The 22453-nt window shown below is 42.9% G+C and overlaps 1 protein-coding gene across 2 annotated transcripts; it reads right to left on the bottom strand.

Moving 5' to 3' along the window:
* Positions 1–3377: 3377 nt before the first annotated feature.
* RBM34 (RNA binding motif protein 34) lies at positions 3378–21244 on the bottom strand. 2 transcript variants are annotated; one of them, XM_065919831.1, is made up of 11 exons: positions 21127–21244; positions 20844–21018; positions 20497–20633; positions 15638–15869; positions 14127–14186; positions 10630–10673; positions 9333–9416; positions 9124–9187; positions 6899–6938; positions 6556–6674; positions 3378–3716 (listed from the first exon to the last, which is right to left on the bottom strand). In XM_065919831.1, the coding sequence occupies exons 1-11, from the start codon at positions 21177–21179 to the stop codon at positions 3438–3440; spliced, it is 1287 nt and encodes a 428-aa protein (XP_065775903.1). In that variant the 5' UTR covers positions 21180–21244; the 3' UTR covers positions 3378–3437. The 2 variants fall into 2 exon arrangements, with proteins under 2 accessions (XP_065775903.1, XP_065775904.1); XM_065919832.1 differs by lacking the exon at positions 14127–14186.
* Positions 21245–22453: the final 1209 nt, after the last annotated feature.

The raw sequence follows: 22453 nt of genomic DNA, 5'->3' as shown, positions 1-22453 counted from the left end.
CAGGCAAAGAAAGAGTACTGGACTGAGTTGCCATGCCCTCCCTCCAGGGGATCTTCCCAACCCAGGGATCGAACCTGAGTCTCTTATGCCTCCTGCATTGGCAGGCAGTTTCTTTACCACTTGTGCCACCTGGGAACCTGAGATCCTGTAAGACTGGAAATTTGATCAAAGGTACACATACACTGCCTGGACTGGGGTGAGATGTGAAGGTGCATATGTATCACACCAAAGCAAATGACTGCTATCAGGGGATTGCACACAACAGAAAAAAATCTTTTCCTTATATCATGCACACACACAGATTCTTCCTAGCCTTAACAGTACACCTCTATCAGTTGATAGAGGTATGTCCTGAGTCACAGGTGGAACAGAAAGACTTGTAAGGCCACACAGATGACCTGAGGTCTAGAACTTGACTTGGGGCAATCTGAGATTTGTCCATTACCTTAGGGCACTAAGGAAGGACGATGCTGTTCTGGTATCCCTGTGGGTGCATCACAGAATGCCATGTAAATGGAAGGTCATTGCTATGAGATAAGATAAACCAGGCAACCTGTTGATACAAAGATCAGTTAGTGCAACTCCTGTGCCTCTGAATCTCTCAACCACTAGAGTTTTTCATACTTTTTTTCTTCACTTGTAAAACATCTATAAGCATAGAATCCTCAAACAGAAACAGACTGTAAATCCCTAAGGCATGTTGCTTGTAAGTGGTATCTTTGATGGGTTGTGGGTTGACCTTAGTGGATCATCACCAGTGCTGTGAACAGAATGAAAAGTATCAGAGGGCACCATGGGTGGCAAGGACTGGTACTGTCATGTGAAACTTGTGTGTCAGATAAACATACCTATGTCTGTGCTGATCACAATGAAAAAGTAAAGACTATCACAGATCATAGTCAAAAAAGTGGGAAACCACTGATCTAGTCCAAGCCCCTTATTTTCTCAGTCAAGATATTTAGATAAAGAGGTTGAGGTTTGTCCAAGGTCATGTACATACAGCCAGAGAACTGGATCAAGGATCAGATGTCCCTACACCCTAGTCCAGGGCTCCTTACATGAAAACCTAAAGACCAACACTCTATGTTAAGGACACTAAAATTACATAAATTTATATACACTAAAAAGCATATATAATATACAATAAAATATATACTTTAAAGAAAATACAGTGTAATTAAAGAGGTAAGTATATGTAATCTACAGATAAGGCATCTTTATAGATATTTAACTGAAAATATATGCAGAAATGTTCAAGAGCTATCAAGGGATAAATATTAACTGAACCATACTTATGAAAAACAAACGAACTTCCCTAATGGTCCAGTGGCTAAGACTGCACTCCCAATGCAGGGGGCCCAGGTTCAATCCCTAGTCAGGAAACTAGATCCCACAAGCCACAACTAAGGCCTGGCACAATCAAATAAATAAACATTGAAAAACAAGGTTCAAAGTGCCACAGAAGATCCTAAGCATAAAATATCCAGTCTTTGGATATCTGAAAATGGAACTTTCAGCTTTCCACAGAGCTACATTTTAAAGACCTATTTAGGTTTTCCTTGTGCAATGCCTGAAAGACAAAATTTTCAAAATAATGAGTAATAACTCACTGTCCTCCAATTCCCTTACCCACTTATAAGTAATCAGTTGCATGTATCACAGATGAGCCTGCCTCAGATCAGCTCCCGGGTTCACTCCCACTCCTCCCTCCAGGACACAGCTTCAGCTTGGTAAGTCTTGTGAGCAGGGGCTCCAGCTATATGTCATAAGGGTAAATCTCAACGGAATGCAATGCTATTCTTTCCCCTGCTTGAACTTTACACTTTGTGACTTCAGTACCATACTTTTCCAGGAAATTGTTTCTATGATTTTTTTAAACTTATTTTTTGGTCACACTGTGTGGCATGTAGGATCCTGGTTCCCTGACCAGGGGTCAAAACCTGCGCCCCCAACATTGGAAAGTGGTCTTAACCCCTGGGCCACTGGGTTTTTTTTTTGTTGTTGTTGTTTTTAGTCACTAAAGTAAAGTCTGACTCTTTCCGACCCCGGCTGCAGCACACCAGGCTCCTCTGTCCTCCACTGTCTCCCAGAGTTTGCTCAGATTCATGTCCACTGAGTCAGTGATGCTAACTATCTCATCCTCTGCCACCCCCTTCTCCTCTCGCCTTCTATCTTTCCCAGTATTTGAGTCTTTTCCAATGAGTCAGCTCTTCACATCAGATGGCTTCCAGTTCAGAAAATGAAAAGTGAAAGTGTTAGTCGCTCAGTCATGTCTGACTCTGCAATCTCATGGACTGTAGCCCACCAGGCTTCTCTGTCCATGGGATTCTCCAGGCAAGAATACCAGAATGGGTAGCCATTCCCTTCTCCAGGGGATCTTCCCCACCCACAGATCAAAACCAGGTCTCCCCACTGCAGGCAGATTCTTTACCTTGCCACCAAGGAAGTTCAACAGTCTTTGGGGAGTCCCTAAATATGATTTTTTAAAAATCGTTTCATTCTATTGGGTGACATTAAATATCACAAGTTTTCCTGGGAGAATATTTTTCAAATTAAAAATAGAAGTGGGACTGTCCAGTAGTTAAGAATCCGCCTGCCAATGCAGGGGACACAGGTTTGATCCCTGCTCCAGGATGATCCCACGTGTTGTGGGGCAGCTAATCTCATGCGCCACAATCACTGAGTCCATGCGTCCTTTAGCCTGCGCACCACAACCTGCTTGCTGCAGCCAAAGAAAAGGCAAAGACTCAGTGCAGCCAAAAATAAACAAACTTAAAAAAAAAAATTAGAAAGTAAAAATCTGCCTTAGAGCAAATTTACCAAGGACTGCAATAACCAATCTAATCACCAATTAAGAAATTAGACCTACATTTGATATAAAATTCCTGTTTAGTTATTAGGTTGATGAAATGAAATTAAAACCTAGAACTCCACTTATTGTAAGTGCAAAAGGAAGGAAGAAAAATGACTAGCTATCATATACCAGCCCTCAAAACTTTACTTCTTAGGGATTATCATTTGACCTCAGATCAATCAGTATTCCCACTTTTATTTAGATACTTTGTCTAGGTACAATAAGTATTATGGTTGTTTCATTTTTCTTTAAATTTACTCACTTTTAAATTTAGTCTCATCCCAAGTAATTCTTTAAAATGACAGGTATTGTATATTTGCGACCTATGGTAGAATAATACATAACCACTAAAATTCTAAATGTTCACCCTCCACTTAAAATCATCTCTCATACCATCAGCAGTATTACATGAAGACTGAACTGCTGCATCTGAAAATAGTTGCTTCAAAGGTAGTATTACAACATGAATAACTGAGAAAGTGTCCATCTTTCACATATATAAAAAATTCCGAAACTCAGTACATGGATTTATCACAATTTTATTACCAGTAGTTAGTGAAGGAAGAAAAAAAGCTTCGGGTTGTTACTTCTGCTTTTTCTGTGTCTTAGTTTGTCTACTTTTCTTCTGTCCTTTTTTTTTCTTCTTCATGAGAACAGCTTTTTCTCCAATAAACAAGCCTTTAGAATTTTGTGCACTTTTTGAAGCAAAGTTAAGTCCCTGCTTAGGTTTACTGACATTCTTCAAACTAGGATTTGAATTTTGCTTTAACTTTTCTTTATGGACAGAACGCATGACTCTAAGTTTTCTTCCCATCAATTCAGAATTATTTAATTTCAGAGCAAGATGAACAGCATCTGTATTCTGTAATAAAAATCAATTTATTAAATTTTACAGAAATTCATCTGCAAAGAATCTAGCAAAATTACAACTTTTATGGATTAGAATAATTTTCAAGCTTATAATACAGAAAACCCTGTCGGGAGTTCCCTGGCAGTTCAGTGGTTAGAATTCTGTGTTTCCACTGCAGGGGGCACAGGTTCCATCCCTCGTTGGGAACAACGACCTCACCGGCCTCGGTGTGGCCAAAGAAAGAAAGAGTGGAAACCCCGCTCACTTCCGCAGGTAGGAAGTCCAACCCCCGTGTTTCAGCAGCTGTGCGTGCAGTTTAATCATGCACCCTCATGCGTTTCTCCCCAGGAAGCATAGGCTGCCTTCTCTAATGACCAGGTAAGGCCACAATCAAAGAGGCTTCATTTTTCTCAATGAAAAATGAACTTTCAACTAAGTAGATCAATCCTATGTGGCCTTTTAAACCAATGAAGCTCCTCCTCTCGAGTCTCTTCCTGCAAAGCCCCTGCTGTACTGGTTCATTTGAGAACAGAGAACTCTATACCAGATGTCAGACTAGATGCCTTCAGGGTGCCGTTTAAACTCCAAACACTGTTACTCTTTTATTCTAACTCAGTGTTAACAACTCTAAATATTCATGACATGTTGGTGATAGGGGTTTACAAACTTATCAGTAGTCAGAAGACAGAGAGCAGAGAGACAGTGAGATTGTTACACCAGTCATGATGGAAGAAGCAGCAGGCTGTGAGTCCCTTCCTTCAAACCCCTCTGGTCCTACATATGAAGAGCCTTAAAAACAGTCACATGTCTTGATCTGGTTAGTGATAACCCACTGGGGAACTTTCTTAAAGAAGTAATCCAAAAATGGAGGCAAACATTCGAAGGAAAAAACAATCGCTCCAATTTCATTATTATAGGGAAAAAGAGAAGACAGTACATATGTGTGACATTTGGGAAACACTAGGGAAGACAGTATAAATTATGTTGCATCCCTCAATGGAACATACTTACACAATAGAGAACAGCATAAAGGCAAGTTACAGAACCTTATGTTCACAAGTATTAAGTATGACCATAAAAAGGCAGAGGTAAAAAAAAAAATGCAGAGGTAAACACTGAGAGGAAATGTGTGAAGGGGTGATTGCAAAGGGAAGAAAAACTTAAGTGCCTTTGGGTTGTACATGTATTCCAGTAATTTCAGACACAAGGTACTGGCTAATGTTTAGCAAACTAAACATAAACTGTGTAACAAAAACTAAAATTTTCTTCTAGCTGAGTGAACAGTCAATTTTCTCCTTTTACAGAAGGTAGAGTTTTGGAGCTTTAATACCTTTAATGTTGTTGTTTAGTCACCAAGTTGTGTCTGACTCTTGGAGACCCCGTGAATTGTAGCCCAACAGGCTCCTCTGTCCATGGGATTTCCCAGGCCAAAACTAGAGTGGGTTGCCATTTCCTTCTCTAGGGGACTTTCCCCAATCCAGGGACCGAACCTGCATCTCCTGCACAGGCAGGTGGATTCTGTCCTGCTGAGCCACCAGGGAAGCCCATCAAAAGCCAGCATCTAAAACATTATTTAATGAAACAACTGACAAAGGATTAATTTCCAAAATATACAAGCAGCTCATGCCGTTCAATACCAGAAAAACAACCCAATCAAAAAGTAGGCAGAAGACCTAGCACGCATTTCTCCAAAGACATACAGATGGCTAATAAACACATGAAAAGATGCTCAACATCCCTCACTATTAGAGAAATGCAAATCAAACTACATTGAGCTATCACTTCAACTGGTCAGAATGGTCATCATCAAAAAGTCTACAAACAATATAAATGCTGGACAGGGTGTGGACAAATGGCAACCTCTTTGCACTGTTGGTGGGAATGTAAATTGATGCAGCCACTATGGAGAATGATATGGAGATTCCTTGAAAGACTAGGAATAAACCTACCATCTGACCCAACAATCCCACCACTGGGCATAAGCCCCGAAGAAACCATAACCGAAAAAGATGCGTGTACCCTAATGTTCAGTGCGGCACTATTTACCATAGCTAGGACAGGGAAGCAACCTAGATGTCCATCGGCAGTTGACTGGGTGAAGAAGTTGTGGTACATGTACACAGTGGAATATTACTCAGCCATAGAAAGAAAGCCATCTGAGTCAGTTTTAATGTGGTGGATTAAAATACAGTCTATTATACAAAGTAAGTCAGAAAGAGAAAAACAATAGAGCATATTAATACATATATGGAATCTAGAAAGATAGTACTGATGAACCTATATGCAGGGCAGCAGTGGAAATGCAGACATAGAGAACAGAATTATGGACACAGTGGGGGAAAGAGAGAGCCTGAATTGAGAGAAACATACTACCTGGAAACATACTAACACATGTAAAATAGCCAGCCAGTGGGAATTTGCTATATGATGCAGGGGGCACAGAGTTGGTGCTCTGTGAAAACCTAGAGGGGCGGGATGGGTGGGAGGTGGCAGTGAGGTTCAGGAAGCAGGGGACATATATACACCTGTAGCTGATTCATGTTGATGAATGGCAAAACCAACAGAGTACTGTAAAGCAATTATCCTCCAGTTAAGAATAAATAAGAAAGATACAAAAGTCAAAATCGATCAATAAATAAAACATTACTTCATGACATTAATACGGAGAAACAACCAGGACATCACATGGTTAGATGCAGTTTTAGAACCAGTGCTGTATTATGGCAGGTTATGAATTTACTTAAGGTGCGATTTGAGGGTGACAATGAGCGCTACGGCTGAATGGTGGGAGAGCAGCGACAGCCTCCCCCAACATACTTCAAGGGCAGAGACGACACATTAACCTCCGTACCTCAAAGAGCACGTAGCCAAAGCCTCTGCCGACTCCAGTAACCTGATCCCGCACGATCCTCACAGCCACAACGTTCCCACAGGCCAAAAAGTGCTTCTCAACCGCAGATTCTTCAACTTCTAAAAACAGGTTCAACCAAAGGGGAAGTGAGGACTTGGCATGGCCTCAGGAAGTTAGAGATGTTTAATCATACATCAAGGTAAGCACAGCCTCGCAGGAATTAGTCAAGTTACACTCCACACTTTCTAAAGTTAGTCTTAAAGCAAAACACTGAGCGACCACTTGGGTGTTATCTGCACTACTTCAATGACAGACAGATACTTTTTTATTTAAACAAACTTACTGTATGGGAGATTCCCCACAAATACGGACCTCTTGTCCCTCTGAAACACAAAATAAAAGTGTCAGTCATGAAAGGGAAAACAGAAGTCGCCACGAAGGTCCACTCTTTCCCTCACCGCACAGGTCTGACCGGGCTCCACCTCCTGGCTCCCCTGCCCCTCAGGCCCCTGGTGGACTCGGCTTCTGCCATCCTTCCCGCAGGAGCATGAGCCCCAGAGCGAGAAGTGGCTTCTGCTCACGGCTGGCACGGCCAACATGGCAGAGCTCGAGGAAGGCCTGCTCCTCTGGGGGTGGGCACGCTTTTTCTATAAGGGCCAGAAAGCAACTATTTCAGGCAGTCTCTGCTGTACCCCTCGCCTCTGCTGTTAAAGCAAAATAACACAGAACTAATGGGCTTCCCAGGTGGGTCAGTGGTAAAGCATCCGCCTGCCAATGCAAGAGACTTGGGTTCGATTCCTGGGTCAGAAAGATTCCCTAGAGGAGGAAATGGCAACCCACTCGTGTTCTTGCCTGAAGAATCCCATACAGAGGAGCTGGTGGGCTACAGTTCACGGGGCTGCACAGAGTCAGACATGGCTGAGCTCGTAATGAGTATGGTTGTGTAGCAATAAAACTTTATTCACAAAAACGGGGAGCAAACATTGAGCCCCTCAGGCCAGTTTGCTATTTGGTGCCAGGTCCACCATCAAAGCCAGGACAGTCAGCCAGGCCTTGGTCATTTCTCACCTAGCCACCCTGACACCGACAGTAACACCTTCTGTCTCTGCAGTGAGTTCTTACCAACTCATGCTTCATTCATTTCAAGAGACCCCAAAGAAAAGCTTCTGAACAAAACCCAGACTCCTTGACATGGCAGGCCGGGGTCATCATGACTGCCCTCCACCTATTCCTTCAACAGCAACTCCGTGGCCTCTCTTCACACTCTACCCACTAATAACTTTATTGAGCTCTTGGAACCCCCACAAAGGATTAGGTTTTGGTCCCACCATTCACAGTGTTCAAAATTTTTTTGCCCATATAACACTGATAGAACACCCGTTCTCCAGGAAACCCTCCTTTGTCCCTTCTTGCTGGCAACCTCCCACACTGAGTGGCCCATTCCTGAGCTGATGTTTATGACAGAATTTATCATAAGACAGTGCCATGGTTAGCCCATCTGCTCACCTTTACCTTTACACTGCAAACTCCTAGACAACTGAGACTGTGTCTCAGCACTGAACCCCTGACACAGAGCAGGAACTAAACACTGTTAATGAGTAATTAAACTCCAGACCTTAGTCTATAAATAAGGTGATGGCTCCGATGCTCTTTAATATAACTTCCAGCCACACTCTCTAGGATTATTGGATCTGACGTAGGAGTGGGAACCACTTTTTTTAAATTAATTAATTTATTTTAATTGGAGGCTAATTACTTTACAATATTGTGGTGGTTTTTGCCAGAAATTGACATGAAATCAGCCATGGGTGTACATGTGTCCCCCATCCCAAACCTCCTTCCTACCTCCCTCCCTATACCATCCCTCTGGGTCATCCCAGTGCACCAGCCCTGAGCACCCTGTCTCATGCATCGAACCTGGACTGGCAATCTGTTTCACATATGATAATATACATGTTTCAGTGCTATTCTCTCAAATCATCCCACCCTTGCCTTCTCCCACTGAGTCCAAAAGTCTGGGGAACCACTTTCTTGAAGCTAATGCTGACTTGGACTTCCCTGGTAGTCCAATGGTTAAGACTCTATGCTTCCAATGTGAGGAGTGCAGGTTCAATCCCTGGTTTGGGGAACTAAGATCCTACATGCCGCATGGCACAACCAAAAAGAAAAAAAAAAAATCAAAAGCTAGAGGCTTCCCAGGTGGTTTAGTGGTAAAGAATCCACCTGTCAATGAAGGAGATGTGGGTTCCATCCCTGGCTTGAGAAGATCCCCTGGAGGAGAACTGGCAACTCGCTCCAGTGTTCTTGCCTGGGAAATCCCATGGACAGAGGAGCCTGGCGGGCTACAGTCCATGGGGCTACAAAGAGTCGGACACGACTGAAGTGGCTGAGCATAAGCAGGAATGAGCAACTCTGACTTAAGCCCTCGCCCACCCCCGGTGCCCACGCTGAGACCACAGAGGGCAGAGGCGGTTTCCTCTAATTCCCTCACGCTCCCGGCTAACCCAGCTCCTCTCCCAGCACAAGCTCAGAAGAAAATGTTCTTCAGACAGGGCAAGAACTACTTACGGAGGAGGTCTCGGTTGCAAGATCCACTCTAACACGAAATCCTTCTGCAAACTGGGCCCCATTTCTGTTATAAATATGAAGGGAAAATGGTTATTAAAAGCAGGCACTGAGCTACTGGGGTATTTAATCTGAAGTGAATCCAAAGAATAAAGACAGAATGGACTCATACTTAGAATAATTCTGCTCAAACATCAAAGAGACGAAATTACCTTTCCAATGCTTTTGTAGCAGCACTCTCATCCTTAAACACAACATAAGCATTAATATTTTTCTGATCGGGATGAATTTTACGCCTACATTAAAAAAAAAAAAAAAGACTGTAAAATTTGCTAATCCCAAAGTCACTAAAATAAATACAGCTCGTTTTACACTCTCAATCAGCACCTATGACAAGAATTTCTGGGAGGATTTTCATAAATTCTTTTCATAAACATTTAGTAATAACCCAAAAACTAACACCCAGCTGGTACAGGTAATGGTGAAACACGTGACCCATGCTCTCTTTCCGGTCGTCACTGTCAGAAAGCAGGAGCCCACCCCAGGCAATCCCACCACATCACGAACTGTCACCTTAGCTGCAGCTCTGGATCTAATACACACACAAATGGGAAAGACAACTTGCCTTTTCCTTTTTACTGTAAAATAAAAGCTGTGCAAACCTGTAAACGCATACAGCTAAGGAAACCATTAACAGGGTAATACCCAAATAGCAACCCACTCCAGTATTCTTGCCTGGAGAATCCCGTGGACAGAGGAGGCTGGCGGGCTGCAGTCCATGGGGTCGCCAAGAGTCGGCACGACTGAAACAACGAAGCGCTTAGCACCCCCTTAGCCTCTCTGTGGCCCCAACAACCGCAGCCCTTCCCCTTCAAAGGCAACCACCACGCCCACCTTTAAGGAACTACTTCCCTGCCTGTCTATGTGCTTTATCACCCAAGTGTCGACCCCCAGACATACTTTGGTTTTGTACAGTTTTCCACTTGAAAAGTCTTTAGAATCCTGTTTAATCTGATTCCCCATTTATCTATCTTATAGTTTGACCTAAAGAATTTCCCTGGAAAAACCTGGCCAGCCAATAGCAATCATGAGGCACCTCTGATTTGAAGATGCATTTTGAGCTTAAAAATGTTAAGGTACAGGAAATGCGTGCCTTAGCACTGATGAAATGTGATTTATAATAGAATATTTAGATGCAAAACTTTCCTTTTTTTTTTGCAAAACTTTCTTATTCTCTTCACACACTATGTCTGATTAAACGTCTCAGAAATTTCTCATTGCTCATGAATCATTTTAAATTATTCTGCAATTCTTTCTGTGACTCTACAACCTACATTGAGGCTTGAAGACACACATCTGACAAATTTATATGTTATTATAGACATCAGAAACAATAAACCACGATGGTTCATCCAAATATAAACATCTGTGAGGTTAAGAAATTATCTCATTTTTCATCAAAATGGAAGAGAATTTATAAGTACTCCCTTTCTCTAATTAAAAACTTACTTTATTGCCGCCAACTTTTTGGACAAAGTTCCCTCTGCTGGAATCTTTAAGAGAAAAACAAAAGTATTACAGGAAAGACATCAACATTATTTCAAAATAATTATATTTTAATTAATTGAATTATAAATACCTAACTCCGGTATGGAATAAAAAATTAAGGAAATACTGAATCAGAAACAACTGTCCTAGTGTTGCATGAATGGGTCCTTGTGGCTGAGGACAAACACTTCCAATGACAGTGCCATATTCAGATTTCATAGGCAGCGACTCTCAAACTAGGCGGAAATAACGAATGACTTGAAAGGGTTGCTGGTCATATGAGGGGACAATGTTGTTGAAGATACATGTGAACAGTGTTAAGGAAAATTGTTTCATAAAGTGAAAAAAAATTGTTTTATAAAGTGAGCATGGAAAAAAGAGATACTTCTAAGTTGACATTTTATTGAATATGCTATGTGATTTTAAATATGTCTAACTTAATTGATAAATAATATAAGAAAACATGACTTCACGCGTATCTCTAACAGTTTATATAAGTCAACTGGCAAAAACAAAGCAAAACCCTTCAGTATCTGTCCTTGGACAAATAATGGAATCTCCCTTTTTTCAGGATCATGCTATTGTCAGTCATACATAGTACCTAAGAGTGATGGGAATAGGTAGGGAAAACTTTATGGAGAAGGTGGGGATTCAAGTCAACAACGGGGACTAACAGCAATGTGCCAAACACCACCAGGTACTGTGAGCAGGAAGGTAAAAAGATACAAACTGCCGAGCTCACAGTCCAGGGGTATCTATAAACGCCCATCTCATTTAGGGCAGGCACTATAAATCTCCTCTGGAAAACCTGTCTTTTAGTCATTTGATAGTTCACATAGTAAAAGTAAGAAATTTCAACTACTACTTCTGAGTCTGTCTTGCTCAAACTAACAAATGGTAAAACTCTGAGAATACAGACAGAAATACAGCACAAGACGTGAGAAATGCCCACATGAGTAACCAACGTGTGAAGGCCAGGCATCAAAGCACACCTGCCTGGTGCATTCCAGGAGCTCTCGGGGCCTGTGGCCTGCTATCAGAGGTAAGCACGAACAGACGGAGCAGAGGGCAGTAAATTACAAAAGGGATTCAGAGGGAAAAAATACCACTTGATGTTATAAAGTTATCAAAAAGCCTTGAATAAGTGACATCTTAAATGCCTTCTGAAAAATACATATTATCTTGATGGGCAAAATGAGAGTTTAAGAAGGATTGCCAGAACATACATACAGTGAAATACTACTCAGCCATAAAAAAGAAGGGAATCTTGCCATTTGCAACAGCATGATACATGCTGAGGGTACGGTAAGGGAAGTAAACACAAATACCCTGTGATGTCACTTATACGTGCAATCTAAAAAACAAAACAGGGAATTCCCCAGTGATCCAGTGGTTAGCACACCGTGCTCTCACTGCCAAGGGCCCAGGTTTGATCCCTGGTTGGGAGACTAAAATCCTATAAGCCTCACAGTATGACCAAATTAAAAAACAAAATAAAACTCAAGAGATACAGAGAACAGACTGGTGGAGACCCAGAGAGAAGGGCGTAGAGAGTGGGCAAAATGAGTGAAGGGGCCAAGTGCACAGTGAGAGATGGTGACTGGGCTCATTGTGGGGACCACTCCGTAGTGTAAACAGACGCTGACTGTTACATTAACACCTGAAATTAACATAACGTCACATACCAATTTTGCCTAAGTTAAAAAAACAAAGAACTGAGCCAAAGGCGAGGGTGGGTATGATCTGCTGCAAGCGCAGAGCCCAGGCTGCAGGCAGGTCACGTGGGGAAGAGTGCAGGGCCCCAGGGCCACCCTGCGCAGACCGTCAGGATGTCGGGAAGAACGAACAGCTAGGAAAATGACAAGATTTTTAGGCACCTCCATACATATTTGATGTGAACCAGGTGCTGGTGACCCCAGGGGCAGCTGGGCTCACAGCCTGGGGGAGCAGGAGCAGCATCACAATGTCGCGGCCGCCTCCTAAAGACCGCAGTGAGGTGCCGGGGGCCGGAGGGCAGACGGCAGGCTCACCTCACTCACCAGTGATTCGGGGATACTGAAGAAGCCGGGCTGGCTCCTCAAGAAGAACACCAAGCCGAGGCAGGGGTGCGTGTGTGTGTGTTCGTGTGTGTCTGATGTTCACGGGAGGGGAGGTGGAGGAGAGGGATTTCGGGTTAGGAGTTCCAGAAAGAAGCGCTTTAGGAAGATTAAGTAGACAGAGGTGTGTTGGATACATGTGAGGCAGACTGAAAGCAGGAGCTGTAATAGGCTTCTGTGACTATTTTGGTAAGGAGCAAAAACTTAGGGGGGACAATGGAAAAAGAAAGGAATGACTCATTTTCAGAAGAAACCACAGTTGAAACCCAGGCAGAGATGACAAGCAACTGGCGGGATGGGCTAAAGAAAAGAGTCCAAGGCCGGCAGTCTGAGCGGTACTAAAGAACAGATAATCAGCAGATGGCATGGGACGGGGTACCGGAGCGATGCGGGTGAGGTGAGCACAGAGGGGCTGAAAACGGGGTGCTGGCAGGACAGCCCCGTGGATGTGGCAGGCAAGGATCTGACCCGAGGAGACAGGACTCAGAAGGGCTGACGGAAGACGCACGTGATAAATGGGAGAAACCATCACCATGAGAGTAATCATGGAGACTGTGCCAAAACCTTAAGAAAGGTCCACTTTTAGAGAAGTGGGCAGTTCTGCCTGCTGGGGACGTCTGGCAATTGGCTGTTACCACCGGGTGGGAAGGATGCTACCGGCACCTAGCGGGTAGAGGCCAGGAATGCTGTATTGCACAGGCCAGGGCCCAACAACACACAATTATCCAGCATCAAATGTCAATGGTATCAAGGTTGAGAAACCCCATTTTAGAGAACCATGCTGAGAAAGAGCAGTTTGAAACAAGGAATAAACATTTCTTATATTCTAATACATATTAATTATATTAAAAAAATCTATGAATGATGCTTCTTCATGTTCCAAGGAACGTGGCTATAACTGGTCTACAGAGCACTCAATTGATGAAATCAGATACCATTTACTTCCATAAAGTTTTAACATTAAACTGATTAAACATACTTTATCTTTCTATGTCAGAGCATAAGTACTGCTCTGCAGTCAGGCAAACCCCCCATATGAACAGCTGTGATTCCAGAAATGCTACTCAATAGGTTGAAGGTCTCCACCTGTTCAACTGACTCACAAACAAAAGTCACAGATGCACCCTCCAATACTTAGGAAGGATATCACTTTACTATGTGAACTCATTAAATTACCTAACAAAGTCCAAGGGTCAGTAATAGACAGCAAGTGTGATTCTGCTTTGGCGCGCGATTTGAGCCTGTTGATTCTGAAGGTTAAAGTCAAGGGCTCCTTCATCTCACTAAAACCAACACATGAAAAAGTCTGATTCACATGCAATACATTTTCAGATGATGTACTTTCAAGGAAGGAAAACATACCAGAGAACGAAATCGTACAGATTCTATCTGTCCATACTCTTTAAAAAATGACTTCAGCTTCTAAAATAAAAAAAAATGATACATATATTTTAGTCCATTTTAAAAAAATCAAATAAGTACCATAAAACAGAATTAAGTAAAATGGTTGGATAATCTTTTCCTACCACATTTCAAGAATATTTCAGGAAAAGTAAGTAACTATTCAGTTAGAAGACAAAAGTTTTTACTGAAACTTATATATAAAAAAACACAGGTCATGTTACTATCCCTGAAATACACATTTCTGCCTTTCAATCTTTCATAATCTTTTACTACATGTAAACTAGCATTATGTGCTCCATAGATTCTGCGATCTTTTCACATTGGCTTATTTAAACCAGAAATGGATTTTAAGGATGCTTATGTCACTATGGGAAATTTCCCAATTGTCTGGAACTGAGACCATCAGATGCAAGAAAAACCTTTGGGTAATTGTATACATTATTCTTTTGACTGGCTCAGGATGTGATGAATGTGTATATTTGACAGCTCACACAATAATGTCTATAAGCAACTTTAATTCAAAAATAACTTATTTAACATGTAAAGCTCCACAAACACTCTCTTCCCTTGAGCCCTTATAATCTAACACGAAGATAAGTAACCAAACCGAAACTATGCTACTATGGAAAATGGATTATATTCTACAAAATAACCAACATCAAAAGCTAGGAGACAAAAGGCCAAAGGGGAAAGGGAAAAATCAGAAAGTAGGCTTCTTGTACTGTTTTAAGAAAGTGGAACTGAAACTGTTCCTCAAAAGATAAGCAGGATTTTGACCCAAGGGATTGCCATCAGGGTGACTATCACATGAACACACACAAAGAACAGGGCATGTCTTGGTTGAGCAAACTCCACATAATGGAGGACACTTAGGAAGGATGCATTCACACCAGACACTGTTTCAAGTGCTAGTGACAGAGAAGTGAAAAAGAAAAATAAGCATCCCTGCACACACCACGCTTCTGTTCTTGTGACATGCAACAGAAGAGAAAGCTGGAGGAAAAAACCAGAGAGGAGAGCACTGTGACAGTTCAGACAAGATTTGCAAAAGCCTGAAATAGAGCAGAGACTCTGGGAATGGAAAGGAGCAGGTGGATGCTGGAATGAACCTATCAAATGATTTACATAGTCACTTATAATGAAATTATATATTAATGACTTATTAATTATGTGCTTATTCAATAAAGTGATAATGGCCTTCTCGGGCGGCTCAGACCATAGAGAACCTGCGTGCAATGTGGGAGACTTGGGTTCAATCCCCTGGGTTGAGAAGATTCCTTGGAGGAGGAAATGGCAACCCGTTCCAGTATTCTTGCCTGGAAATTTGCAAAGACAGAGGAACCTAGTGAACCACAGTCCATGGGTTTGCAAAGTTGGACATGACTGAGCAAGTAACATACAAACACAAAACCAGAATTATGAATTAATAATTTCTCTGCATGTTTATAATATACAGACTATACACTCACCTTCTTATTACAGGTGACAGGCAAATTCCCAACAAACACAGTTCTCTCATTCTTTAATCTCTCTTCTTCTTGGTTGATTTCAATTTTCTTTCTTCGATTTACAACTGTCTCATCTACATCATCAAGTACTTTTTTATCTGCGACTGTAACACCAGGTTGAGAATTTTTCCTTTTCTGTCCTTGTTTCTGGTGAATTTCTTCTTCTAAATCAGCGCTTGCTAAAGCATCTTCTCTTTTTAAGCCAAAAATAAGAGGGCATGGAAATCAGGTCTAGCATCTGACAAAGCACAGATTAGGAATACTTCCACCTTCTTCTGGATTTCCTATACATAAACTTACCATTCATAATTACATCTACATTTAAACAGCATTATCAAAATGTGACTTGTATCTTTAGGAAACTCAAGAGTTAGCAAAAGTTAAGGTCAATTTCTGAAAATAGGTTAAAACTGCCAACTAATAAAGTAACAAAAGATCACTCAAACAAAAGCTGGTTCACGTGAAGCTCTTGGGGATTTAGTTTACCTTCTACCAATGTCAACAAAGGTCCATCTAGTCAAGGCTAAGGTTTTTCCAGTAGTCACGTATGGACCTGAGAGTTGGACTATAATGAAAGCTGAGTGCAGAAAAATTGATACTTTTGAACTGTGGTTTTGGAGAAGACTCTTCAAAGTCACTTAGACTGCAAGGAGATCCAACCAGTCCATCCTAAAGGAGATCAGTCCTGGGTGTTCACTGGAAAGAGTGATGCTGAAGCTGAAACTCCAATATTTTGGCCACCTGATGCAAAGAGTTGACTCATTTGAAAAGACCCTGACGTTGGGAAGGACTGAAGGCAGGAGAAGGGGACAAGGGAGGATGGGATGGTTGGATGGCATCACCGACTCAATGGACATGAGTTTGGGTAGACTTCGGGAGTTGTTGATGGACAGGGAGGCCTGGTGTGCTGTGGTTCATGCAGAGTCAGACACAGCTGAGCGACTGAACTGACTGACTACCAATGCCTAATTTCATTCTCTGTTCTAGAATTCTAGAGTTACTGCAGCACTCCCAGGGGCTCTATTAAGGTTAATAGACCAGCAAAGTACTTAACTTTGTAAAACCAATCTGACTAACAGGAGAGACCAGATTTCCTACTGCAATACTTAAAGGACTGCTTATCAAAATTATTGGCTTGCCCAAAAAGGTCATTTGGGTCTTTCCAGAAGATGTTATAGAAAAACCTGAACGAACTTTTTGGCCAACCCAATAAATTCTACCAGTATTGTAAAGTTGGAGAAGGCAATGGCACCCCACTCTAGTACTCTTGCCTGGAAAATCCCATGGATGGAGGAGCCTGGTAGGCTGTGGTCCATGGGGTCGCTAAGAGTCAGATACGACTGAAGTGACTTAGCAGCAGCAGCAGGAGTGAAATGAAATGAGACACAATTGTAAGGTAGGAACCAGATCAAGAAGGACCATGCCTGTTATGCAAAAGTGCTTAGATTTTATCCCACAGAAGATGAGGAACCCCTGAAGACCCTTAAGGTGCCTGAAAAAGGTCATTTGGGCAGCAGCTGCTCTTCAGTCACTCAGTCGTGTTGATTCTTTTGGGACCCCATGGACTGCAGCACGCCAGGAGGCTTCCCTGCCCTTTACTATCTCCTGGAGTTTGCTTAAATTCATGTGCGTTGAGTTGGTGATGCCATCCAAACATCTCATTCTCTGTCGTGCCCTTCTCCTGCCTTTAATCTTTCCCAGCACCAGGGTCTTTTCCAATGAGTCGGTTCTTCGCATCAGGTAGCCAAAATATTGGAGCTTCAGCATCAGTCCTTCCAATGAATATTCAGGACTGATTTCCTTTAAGATTGACTGGTTTGATCTCCTAGCAGTCCAAGCGACTCTCAAGAGTCTTTTCCAGCACCATAGTTTGAAAGCATCAATTCTTCAGCACACAGCCTTCTTTATGGTCCAACTCTCACATCTGCACATGACAACTGCAAACACCATAGCTTTGACTATAGCAGAGCAAAGTGATGCCTGATTTTTAATACGCTATCTACATTTATCATAGCTTTTCTTCTGAGGAGCAGTCGTCTTTTAATTTCATGGCTGCAGTCACCATCTGCAGTGATTCTGAAGCCCAAGAGAAAAAAGTCTGTCACTGTTTCCACTTTTCCCCCATTTATTTACCATGAAGCGATGGGACCAGATGCCATGATCTTAGTTTTTTGAATACTAAGGTTTAAGCCAGCTTTTTCACTCTCCTCTTTCACCCTCATCAAGAGGCTCTTTAGTTCCTCTTTACTTTCTGCCATTAGAGTACTATCTGCCTTTCTGAGGTTGCTGGTATTTCTCCTGATAGTCTTGATTCCAGCTTGTGATTCATTCAGTCTGGCATTTCACATTATGGGCAGCAGAGCAGAAGATAGTTATGAATGTGGCAAGCCTGGGTAAGGGAGACCAGTAAGGAGACAGTTACAACTGCAGGCATCTCAGAAGACAACAAACCCACCAGAGCAAGAGAGGTGATGGAAAGGGAAAGTGGATTATAAGAGATAATTAAAAGATAGCATGATGAGGACTTGGCAACTTATGAGTTATGTAGGGAAAAGAAGGAGTCTAAGATGACTCCCAAGTCACAGGCTCAGGCAACTGGAAGGCTGATGGCACCACTCATGCAGAGAAACAGGTATGATGAGGATAATTAGATCAGTTTGAAGCATCCTGAATTTGAGATGTATATGAATAAGCCAATGGGCAGCAGAGCATCGCATGATTTGACACTGCCAAAGAATTGATGCTTTCAAACTGTGGTGTTGAAGACTTTTGAGAGCCCCTTGGATTACAAGGAGATCCAACCAGTCAATCTTAAAGGAAATCAACTCTGAATATTCACTGGAAGGACTGATGCTGAGGCTGAAGCTCCAATATATTGGCCATCTGATGCAAAGAGCCGACTCACTGGAAAAGACCCTGGTGCTTGGAAAGATTGAGGGCAGGAGAAGGGGACGACAGAAGATGAGATGATGGATGGCATTACCAACTCAATGGACATTAGTTTGAGCAAACTCCCGAAGATGGTGAAGGACAGGGAAGCTGGTGTGCTGCAGTCTGCGGGGTTGCAAAGAGTCGGACACCACTAGCAACTGAACAAAGAAGAACAATGAGCAGACTGACAGACAGATATACAGGTTTACAGATCAAGCAGTAGAGATCAGGGGATTTCCCTGATGGTCCAGTGGGCTTCCCTCGTGATCAGACAGTAAAAAATCTGCCCTCAACGTGGGAGACCTGGGTTCAATCCCTGGGTCGGGAAGATCCCCTGGAGAAGGAAACAGCAACCCAATCCAGTATTCTCGCCTGGAAAATCTCATGGACGGAGGAGCCTGGAGGGTTACAGTCCATGCAGTCGCAAAGAGTTGGACACGTCTGAGCAACTCTCACTTTCACTTTCACCAGTGGCTAAGACTCAGTGCTCCCAAGGCAGGGAGGCCATTTTCCATCTCTGGTCAGGGAATTATATCCCATGTGCTGCAACTAAAAGACCCCTCAGGTGACAACTAAGACCTGGCTCAGTCAAATAAATGTATGTTTTAAAAAGAGACAACAAGATCAAAATTCTAGAGCCACAGAGACTGGGAGACTGCCCAGATAGATGGGTATAAAAAAGAATCATGAGATGACCCAGAACAGAACCCCAAATGAAATGAACATTTAAGGAAGGAAGAGTCAGAAGGAAAGGTGCCTGAGATAACAGTGAGAAGGAACAGACAGAGAACTGGAGACTCGGAAGACGTTGCCATCAAAGAATGCAATAGCTTCAAGAAGAATAGCAACATGTAAAAGAGGGCTACAGTTAGAGGAAGTGCTCCCTATTAAATGGGGCATCTAGGTCAGAATGGCTTCCTTAAGCACTGTTTCAGAAGTATGGTCAGATCAAATGAAAAATTAACAACCAGAGTGCGTGTGTGTGGAAGAGAAGATAGATCAAGAAAAGGAAGAGAGAGCAAGTAGAGACTTCTTTTTCTAAAAGCTCAACAATGAAAGAAAGATTTGGGGTTCACATATGTCTGAGGACAGGGGTTTGTTGGATTCCTTTAAGATGAAAATCTTTAAGAGCATGTTGAGTGGACAGATCAGACATAGGAAAGAGGAGAAATGGATGTAGGTATCTAATGGCATAACCTCTGAGAAGGCAGAAGAGGTATTTGGTATATATAAACAGTACAGGTGCCTGCAATAATCTTGGACAGAGAGTAAGACACCCTTCTCTAAAAGGGGAAGAAACTAAAAATGTGCATAGCTGCAATCAGGAGGAGGATGAAAGGAGTAATTCACAACTGTTAGCAATTCATAACTCTCAGAATAGGTAACAAGATCACCTGCCAACAGACAACAGAGATATAAAAAGTGTGAAGAGAGTGGTCTGAGAGACTGAGGAAAGTTAACTAGAAATGTATTTGGTACTGTTATATGGATCTCAATTCAAATAAACTGTTTTTTAAAAAATTGAGCTAATGGAGGAATCTGATCTCTGACTGAATAAGTTTAAGAAAACCAAACTCACCTTCTATATACATGCAGTAATATTTATAGATGAAACCTAAGTCTTAGGTTTGCTTCCAAACAATGAGGAAGATATGAACAGGGTAAAGATGAAACAAGATTTGCCAAGTATTAATTACTGCTGATGCTGGGTACATGGGGTTCTTTACTCTTTTCAATTTCTGAAAATGTATGGGACTTAACATAATAAAAAAATTTTAAAGAGAACTATAAAGTGAGGAAAAAAACTGAAATGAATATTACCAGTATAAGAATCTCAATTTAATTACCATCTGATTTCTTTACCATCAACTTAAAAGAATTTTACCAACCTGTTTGCCAACTTCTTCTCTGCATCAGAAAGTTTCTTCTTCACTTTCATTTTTTTGGCAGGTTCTTGCAAAAGTGGCCTTTGGATTTGGGGTGAACTTTCTTCCTCCTCATCTCGTTTTCTTTTTTTGATGGCTTCCTTTTAAAAGTTTAAAGTTATGTTTGAGACCTCATCATTTAGTGGTCTTTCTAAAGTAGCATCTTTTCTCTTTCACTAGTACATCCAGTAATGGAAAGTTACTGAAAATTGATCCTATCTGCCCCAGTTTACAAAGCATCCCCTGCAAGGTAGGTAGGTTGTTTTAAAGTTGTTCTAATGGGCCATTCGGAGTAGAACGCAGTGACTTACTTTAGGCACAGGCACGTACACGGGTTGAAGCTGAGGCTTCACAGAGCCGAAGAGGGAAGCCAGCCGACCCGAACTGCCCCTGGAGGGTTGCTTGCCGCGGAATAAACTATTGGCGACTTGTCCAACCTCATAGTCTCCTTCCAGATTCCCACAAGCGCCACCGTCCGGGTTCTCTCTAGACACGGACGCCACAGACTCAACGACATGATTCCACGCTCCACCCCTCGCGCCCCGAGCTCCCAAACGCATTCCCGCCCAGGCAGATGAGCCGCGAGCCACTCACCTTTCCTGAGCACTCTGCTTTTTCCCCCGTTTGTTCTTCCCTTCCAGGGCCATCCTTCACCTAAAAGCCTCCCAGCCTGCAGCAGCAGCACGTGAGCCCGCACTTCCGGGTCTCGGCTGCTCGGCTCACGGAGCCACGCCCCTTCCGCCCCAGGAGTCTCTGTGGACGCGCTAGGGGCGGAGACAGCAGGCGAAGGGGCGGAGATAGCGGATGGGGGCGGACACAGCGAGCCTGCCGGTCGAAGCCAGACTTTCGAATCGGTTAGCACCTAACTCACTTTGGCTAAGACCTATGAGAGTAGGTCAGGTCTGAAGTAGGAATAAGAATCAGCCAGGCTGCGAGTGGGGTATCAATCCAAGCAGAGGGAAAACACATACGAGAATCTCTGCGTTGTCAAAGACAGAGGAGGTTTGTCAAGAAATGAGGTTACAAAGATGTACGTCAGTCACACAGCATTAACAAATGATGAATCGGTGTGAAGGATACATGGGACTCCTTTGTGCTGCTCTTGCAACTTTTCTGAAATCTGACATTATTTCAAAGTAAAATTGAGAAGAAATTGTGGGAGACCACACGTCTAACCTGGGCTTCGCTTGTGGCTCAGACGGTAATCTGCCTGCAACGCGGAAGACCTGGCTTCGATCCCTGGGTTGAGAAGATCCCCTGGAGGAGGGCATGGCTACCCACTCCAGTACTCTTGCCATGGGCAGGGGGAGCCTAGCGGCTACAGTCCATGGGGTCTCAAAGAGTCGTACAGGACTGAGCGACTAAGCAGAGCGTACGCACAGCTCTAACCTGCTCGGCGTTATCATACCAGGAAAAGGAGATCCTTGGCTCTCAAAGTCTGAAGAATCCCATGCACAGAGGAACCTGGCGGGTTACATCCCTTGGGTCTCAAAGAGTCGGACACAACTGCGCGACTAAGCTCACTGCATTGGCTCTCAAAGCTAATGCGATTTTCTCAACCAACTCAGCGTGCGTGGTAAGTCGCTTCAGTTGTGTCCGACTGTGCCATCCTCTGGACTGTAACCTGCCAGGAGTCTCTGTCCATGGGATTCTCCAGGCAAGAATATTGGAGTGGATTGCCATGCCCTTCTCCAGGGGATCTTCCCTACTCACACGTCTTTAAGTCAGCTGTATTGGCAAGTGAATTCTTTTACCACTAGCGCCATCTGGGAAGCCCCCATCTCCCAGGTCCAAGCCTCCAAAGCCTGCTTTTTCCCACCGCCTCGTTATTCCACAAGCTTCTGTCAATCCTTATTTTTGTTATGCCTTCCTCCACTATTGCCCTCCACTTTACCCTTTATTGCCACCAGCAAAATTGTAC

This window comes from Muntiacus reevesi, chromosome 2 (assembly GCF_963930625.1).
Source record: "Muntiacus reevesi chromosome 2, mMunRee1.1, whole genome shotgun sequence".
Classification (NCBI taxonomy): domain Eukaryota; kingdom Metazoa; phylum Chordata; class Mammalia; order Artiodactyla; family Cervidae; genus Muntiacus; species Muntiacus reevesi.
This window is presented reverse-complemented; position numbering and strand designations above follow the sequence as displayed.

Coding starts and splice junctions, on each gene's coding strand:
- RBM34 (XM_065919831.1), bottom strand. CDS start 21,179: ATGGCCCTGGAAGGGAAGAACAAACGGGGGAAAAAGCAGAGTGCTCAG. Junction 15,870..20,496: donor GAGAAGAAGTTGGCAAACAG/GTTGGTAAAATT, acceptor TGGCTTAAAAAG/AGAAGATGCTTTAGCAAGCG. Junction 9,188..9,332: donor GCTACAAAAGCATTGGAAAG/GTAATTTCGTCT, acceptor TATTTATAACAG/AAATGGGGCCCAGTTTGCAG.